Source organism: Tachysurus fulvidraco, chromosome 7 (assembly GCF_022655615.1).
Source record: "Tachysurus fulvidraco isolate hzauxx_2018 chromosome 7, HZAU_PFXX_2.0, whole genome shotgun sequence".
Lineage (NCBI taxonomy): Eukaryota > Metazoa > Chordata > Actinopteri > Siluriformes > Bagridae > Tachysurus > Tachysurus fulvidraco.
In genome coordinates this window covers 1,279,994-1,286,403 of record NC_062524.1, presented here as the reverse complement: position 1 = coordinate 1,286,403, position 6,410 = coordinate 1,279,994, and the positions used below count along the sequence as shown (strand labels likewise).

Sequence of the window (6,410 nt, the reverse complement as noted above, 5' to 3'; positions counted from 1 at the left end):
ATAAAACTGTCAAAACAAAGGTTGTTGGAACACGCTCTCAAATACCTCTCTAATAATGTCATGAACATTTCTAATCCCTGTGCTTGATGCAGGCCAATAACTTGTACCATCTTTTCTAAACTTGCCTCGTTTCTCTGTAGTTCCATTAATGAGGAAGACTGATCAATTGGCACATGTGTAGAGGTTACAAAAGTTCAACAAAGTTCTGACTCTCAAGCCTTATGTTAAATTTACCGACCTACCTGTCAGGCTGATGATGGTACAGTTAGATTCAGGACTCCAGAGCAGTGACGTGACATACGGCTAAGTACAGTATAGTGACCCATATGTATGCATATGTATGTTCATATTTCATATTCTTTTTTGAAGGTTTATATATAGAACTGTCTCTGAATATGACTAAGGATGTTGTATATATTATTCCTTGTGCTTTTTGGTCCATTACGTCTCTGCTTTCGCACACACCAATGTCAGAGAAGATAACATTCACACGGCTCAGTCATGGCAAGTCTCCTTCCTTCAGATCTACTTAATCCTCCTCATACATAATCCTCTCGAAATAATACCAGTCTGGTAAATAAATGTCCACGTGAATAAACAAAGTAGATTTTAGTTTTTACTGCATTTTCAGGTTGTCTATCTTTACTTTCATGTTATATAGAAATATGTATTTTTATTTTACATAGAAATATGTTCTTTTATTTTATGTAGAAATATGTGCTTTTATTATATATTGAAATATGTACTTTCATTTTATATAGAAATATGTACTTTTATTTTATATAGAAATATGTAAATTTTATTTTATAAAGAAATATGTACTTTCATTTTATATAGAAATATGTACTTTTATTTTATATAGAAATATGTACTTTCATTTTACATAAAAATATGTACTTTTATTGTATATAGAAATATGTACTTTTATTTTATATAGAAAATATGCATTACATCAGATGTTATTGTACAATAAATAAACATGACAGCATTCAACAGAAAGCTGACAAGTTCAACAAAAACAATTATTGAATTAAATTACCAAGAATTAAATAATTCATTGCAGGGCAGTGATGTGGAATCATTGTTGTTGATTATCGTTCTTGATATTGTAATAATTCTTAACGTTGATTAATACAATAAATAAAAAAAAGGTTTGTGTGTAAAGGACACGTCATAAACTTTACATTCTTCACACCGATTGTTTAAAACAAAATGGTTATTTAGATTAATATTAATTCACATAGCGAGCGAGCAAAGTCGCAAGCCTGGACAGATCAAATATGAGTGGTGACTGATCCATGGTGTCAACCTCAAACAGGGCGGAGCCTAAAGGACAAATCTTTTCATCAACTGTATTGCAAACATTAGGTTGGGGTTTTTCATACATTTCATATTCCTCCCAAAAATCGACCATCGTTATTAGCCTACGACAGATTTTACAGATTTCTTAAACAAACACAATCGTCCTAATGGAAGATTAACTTTTGCTTGAACTCGCTAACAATCCCAATCCCCTTACTGAAAGTGAGCCAAAGCTGGGTGACATCAACAAACACTAGCAGATCACAATATAGGCACAATCAAAGTCAAGGCACAATGAATTAGGCTTATTTTATCTGAAAGTGAACTATTAGTAACTTATCAAAAGATAGAGATGCTTTTATGAAAGTAATGAACACTAAATTAAAACACAACATTAAAATCGATTCATATTGTCGCCTTATCCCAGAATTTCCCTTTACCTCACTTTAAAAAAAAAAAACTTAATTTGAGCTTTTGGCTTTATGTTTAAGGGACCTGTGAGCCCTTAGTGATCTTAACTGAGTGAAGCTCAATCCACACTGTGAACAGTGGAACGACTTCAGTCCTGTATGTGTCCGCTGGTGGTTTTGTAGGGCACGCAGTTCGACAAAACTTCTCTCACACTGCGAGCAGTGATACGGCTTCTTTCCTGTGTGAATGGGCATGTGTGTATAAAGGCTAACCTTTTGACGAAAACTCTTGCCACATTCTTCACAGCGAAAGGGCTTCTCGCCCGTATGGATGAGAAGGTGTTGTTTGAGATGATCTTCTCGCATAAAACTCTTCCCACACGCTCCACACTGATGTGACTTTTCTCCCGTGTGGATGAGCTTGTGCCGTTGGAGATGACTCAGACGTGAAAAACTGCTTCCACACTGGGAGCAGGGATACGGCCTCTCTCCCGTGTGGATGAGCTTGTGCCGTTGGAGATTTAACTTTCTGGTAAAACCAGCGCCACACAGCTCACAATAATACGACTTCTCTCCCTTGTGGATTTGCTCACGCTTTTGGCCTTTACGCTGCCTACTAACACTCTTCCTACCATGTGAGGAGTCATTCAGCTGCTTCTTTCTGCGGATGTGCTGGTGATTTCTGAAATTACAGCTTCTTTTAAAACTCTTCCCACAATCTGAGCAGTGATACATCTGGAAAACATAATGAAATGATTCAAGATTATTAAATTAGAAGTTAATTTTGGGCTTAAAACGACAACAACAACAACAACAACAAAAACATCTACAATATTAATATGGCTTGAACACCAAATCACCCACTTTTAAGGGCTGCAGGAACCGACGGAATTCTATGAATTCAGATGGAGCTTCTATATAAAAAAGTAATAATAATGGTTTACTGCTGGCCAGGGTTTACAGAACCAGTCTGATGAGTGTCCTATGGTCCGAGTAGCCTAGGTGGGGTGTTGTAACCAAGATCCAGCACTATGTCTGTGAGGTAACAGTCATCCAGGTGAGGTAACAGTCATCCAGGTGAGGTAACAGTCATCCAGGTGAGGTGATCTGGAGTCACGTGGAGTCTCTGGAGTTCACACTCTGACTATAAACACACTGGTGAATTCCTGTGGTATTTTTTTATCTGTATAACAGCCACAACCTACACTAGCGAGAAGCAGTAATTAGAAACAGCACACAGTTCTTGGTGTAGTTGGTGTAGACACACGAGCCGACACATGAGCCGACACGGCGAGCCGATACACGAACCGAACCACGGTCAATGCGTACAGCTGAAAGTGAACAATATCTCCGTGAAAATAAAGACACGACCCTGTTTACACTCACACTGGGTGTGATCCAGTTTATTGTGGAGAGAAGAACTGACTTGAGAACCGACAAGCTAGTGGTTTGTTCCGCTTCCGCGTATGTGAGGAAGTCGGGCAAAAGACAAGAATAGCAACATTTTGTGTCCGGCGCGCTGCTGCGTGCTAATGCTAATGCTGCGTCCTAATGCTAATGCTGCGTGCTAATGCTAATGCTGCGTCCTAATGCTAATGCTGCGTGCTAATGCTAATGCTGCGTGCTAATGCTGCGTACTGCGCGCTCCTGCTGCTCGCAATCTTGTAGCATATTATTTAATTCAGCCCAGTTTCACTGTGACATTTATATAAAGGCTCCCAAGTTTTGAAGACAAGCAAGAGTGACATCTGCGACCCCCCCCCAAAAAAGTGTTTCACCAGGATCACTGATCACATTTTAACCAAATACAAAGTATTTGTTCAATTTCCATTTATTAATTTGTGTGAGTGAGTGAGTGAGTGAGAGAGAGAGAGAGAGAGAGACAGACAGAGAGAGAAAGAGACACACAGAGAGACAGACAGACTAGAGAGACACACACACACACACACAGAGAGAGACAGAGAGAAAGAAAGAGAGAGACAGACAGAGAGAAAGAGACACACAGAGAGACAGACAGAGAGAAAGAGACACACAGAGAGACAGACAGACTAGAGAGACACACACAGAGAGAGAGAGAGAGAGAGAGATTATGACTGAGTTGTTTATTGTAAGTATTTGTTGCATTTTTGGACTCCTTTATCATTTGTATTGTTATTAGTACAAGGGTTAAAGCATCAGTCCAGTTAAGTTTAGTACCTTTCAGAGTTCCAGTTAAGTTTCCTTCATCATTCATCAGCCGAGTGTGCCAGTCCACTCCTGATCGGCCTAAATGACCACAGGATTTCACACCAACACCTGGATGGACATTCAGTTGACAAGGATAAAACTCCGCAGCCACAACAACTACTGTTCACAGACACAGCTTAGGCTGAGCCCTGCCCACAGAACTCACTACAGCTGGATGGTGAATCAACACCCAAGGACGTTTCTGTGGATAACAACCAGGAAAAACAAGATGGCACACCGAGCCTCCAGGAACACAGGAATCTCAGCTGATGGCATCACACTCTCTCTCCCTCTATTCAACATCAACCCTTCTGTGCTTTTCAGAGAAAATGGAGAAACTGTATCTGCTGGAACTAAGCTTTCCCACTCTATTGCTGCGAGTCCCCAAATACCAACCAAGAAATGGCGAGCTCCACAACCACCAAAGCCTCCGGGCCCAGCCTGCCCTCCCCCTCCATCTGAGAGGGCACTCCGACCTCTGCCTCAACGTCAGGGATCACACCAGCCCTCATCTGTAAACAGCACTGGTAACTGATATGTATTGGGTCCCCGCTATGACAGCAGTAACAATCAGAAATGTTTTCAGAACAAGCGGGAGCCCAATGTCCCTTTAGCTTTCCCTATCTCTGTCCTGATATGTGATAGAAAGACGAATGCCCTCTCCAGCCACACGACAACTCTATCTAATCTACTGCCTTTAAGACGTCATTCTGAGATGGATACAGGGCCAAAACCAGTTACTGTTAAATTAGCACTTCTGAACATCCGTTCATTAAAGAACAAATCATTTTTAATTAATGATCTTATCATCACTAACAACCTGGACTTCATGTTTCTAAATGAAACCTGGTTAGATGACAGCTGCAGCGCTACAGTCCTCAGTGAATCAGCTCCACCCAACTTTACTTTTATAAGTGTCTGTAGAGCTGTTAGAAGAGGTGGAGGAATAGCTGCTTTATTCAAACATGCTTTTCAATGCAAGCAAGTGTTACTTGGTCATTACCAGTCTTTTGAATATTTGTGTATTGCTCTAAAAGGTTCACCACGCATTCTGTTTACAATTATTTATAGACCTCTCAAATACACCCCAACTTTTGTTGATGAATTCACAGAACTTTTATCAACAATCTTCTCTGAATTTGATTATTTTGTTATTGCTGGAGATTTCAACATTCATATAGACAATGCAGAAAACAATACTGCAATTGAACTGTTAAATGTTTTAAACACTTCTGATCTGACCCAGCACGTGTAAGGTCCTACACACAATAGGGGACACACTCTTGATCTGCTCATTAGAACATGCAGAAAAGCTGAAGGTATGTGGTGGAAAACAAACCTTGAAGTACATTATAGCATCTATAAGGACAGTCTTTGTGCTTTCAATGTAGAACTAGGCACAGCTAGACAGATCTTCTTCTCAAACATTATAAACAACAACATAAACAACACTCGCACTCTTTTTGCTACTGTAGAGACACTAACAAACCCCCCCAATCAAGTTCCTAGTGAAATGCTCTCTGACAACAAATGCAATGAGTTTGCAACCTTTTTCTCAGAGAAAATCAGTAATATCAGAATGGCCATCAATACGGTCTCATATTGTAATGTGGTCAGTCAGACCTCACTACAACAACCTCAAAGATTTGTCATTTTCTCAGAATTTGACATAATTGATGTAAAAACCCTGGAAGAAACAGTACAACATCTTAAAGCATCAACTTGCGGTCTTGACACCCCCCCCCATCCTTTCTCAAAAAAGTACTTAACTGTTTAGAAACTGACCTCTTAAAAATAGTAAATACCTCTCTGCTCACAGGCACTTTTCCAGTCCCTAAAAACGGCAGTTGTTAAGCCTCTCCTAAAAAAGAGTAACCTAGACAAAACCATACTTAGCAACTACAGACCGATCTCTAATCTTCCTTTTATAGGCAAGATCATTGAAAAGGTTGTTTTCAATCAGCTGAACAAATTCTTAAACTCAAATGGCTACCTGGACAATTTTCAATCTGGTTTCCGCCAGCATCACAGCACAGAGACGGTGCTCATAAAGATAATAAATGACATTTGCTTAAACTCTGATTCGGGTAAAATATCAATGCTGCCTTTGATCGTAGTGCTGCCTTTGACACGGTAGATCACACCATACTCTTACATAGACTGGAACTATGTTACTATGTGAACATAGGTAACCATAAATCTCAGCAGCTCATACAGAACGCTGCTGCCAGAATTCTGACCAGAACCAAAACATCTGAGCACATCACTCCAGTCCTCAGGTCCTTACACTGGCTTCCAGTTACATTTAGAATAGATTTTAAAGTATTGTTACTGGTTTATAAATCACTTCATGGCTTAGGACCGAAATACATTACAGATATGCTAACTGAATATAAACCAAGCAGACTACTCAGATCATTAGGATCAGGTCAGTTAGAGATACCAAGGGTTCACTCAAAACAAGGTGCGTCA

The 6,410-nt window shown here is 39.6% G+C and overlaps 1 protein-coding gene across 2 annotated transcripts; it reads right to left on the bottom strand.

The window, feature by feature from the left end:
• Positions 1–1,386: 1,386 nt before the first annotated feature.
• Positions 1,387–4,046, bottom strand: LOC113640139 (gastrula zinc finger protein XlCGF49.1-like). Of its 2 annotated transcripts, none has more exons than XM_047816493.1 (2): positions 3,909–4,046; positions 1,387–2,447 (listed from the first exon to the last, which is right to left on the bottom strand). In XM_047816493.1, exon 2 carries the CDS (start codon positions 2,445–2,447, stop codon positions 1,764–1,766), a length of 684 nt encoding a protein of 227 aa, XP_047672449.1. In that variant the 5' UTR covers positions 3,909–4,046; the 3' UTR covers positions 1,387–1,763. The 2 variants fall into 2 exon arrangements, with proteins under 2 accessions (XP_047672449.1, XP_047672448.1); XM_047816492.1 differs by lacking the exon at positions 3,909–4,046 and adding an exon at positions 2,577–3,186.
• Between the last annotated feature and the right edge of the window lie 2,364 nt (positions 4,047–6,410).

Coding starts and splice junctions, on each gene's coding strand:
- LOC113640139 (XM_047816493.1), bottom strand. CDS start 2,447: ATGTATCACTGCTCAGATTGTGGGAAGAGTTTTAAAAGAAGCTGTAAT.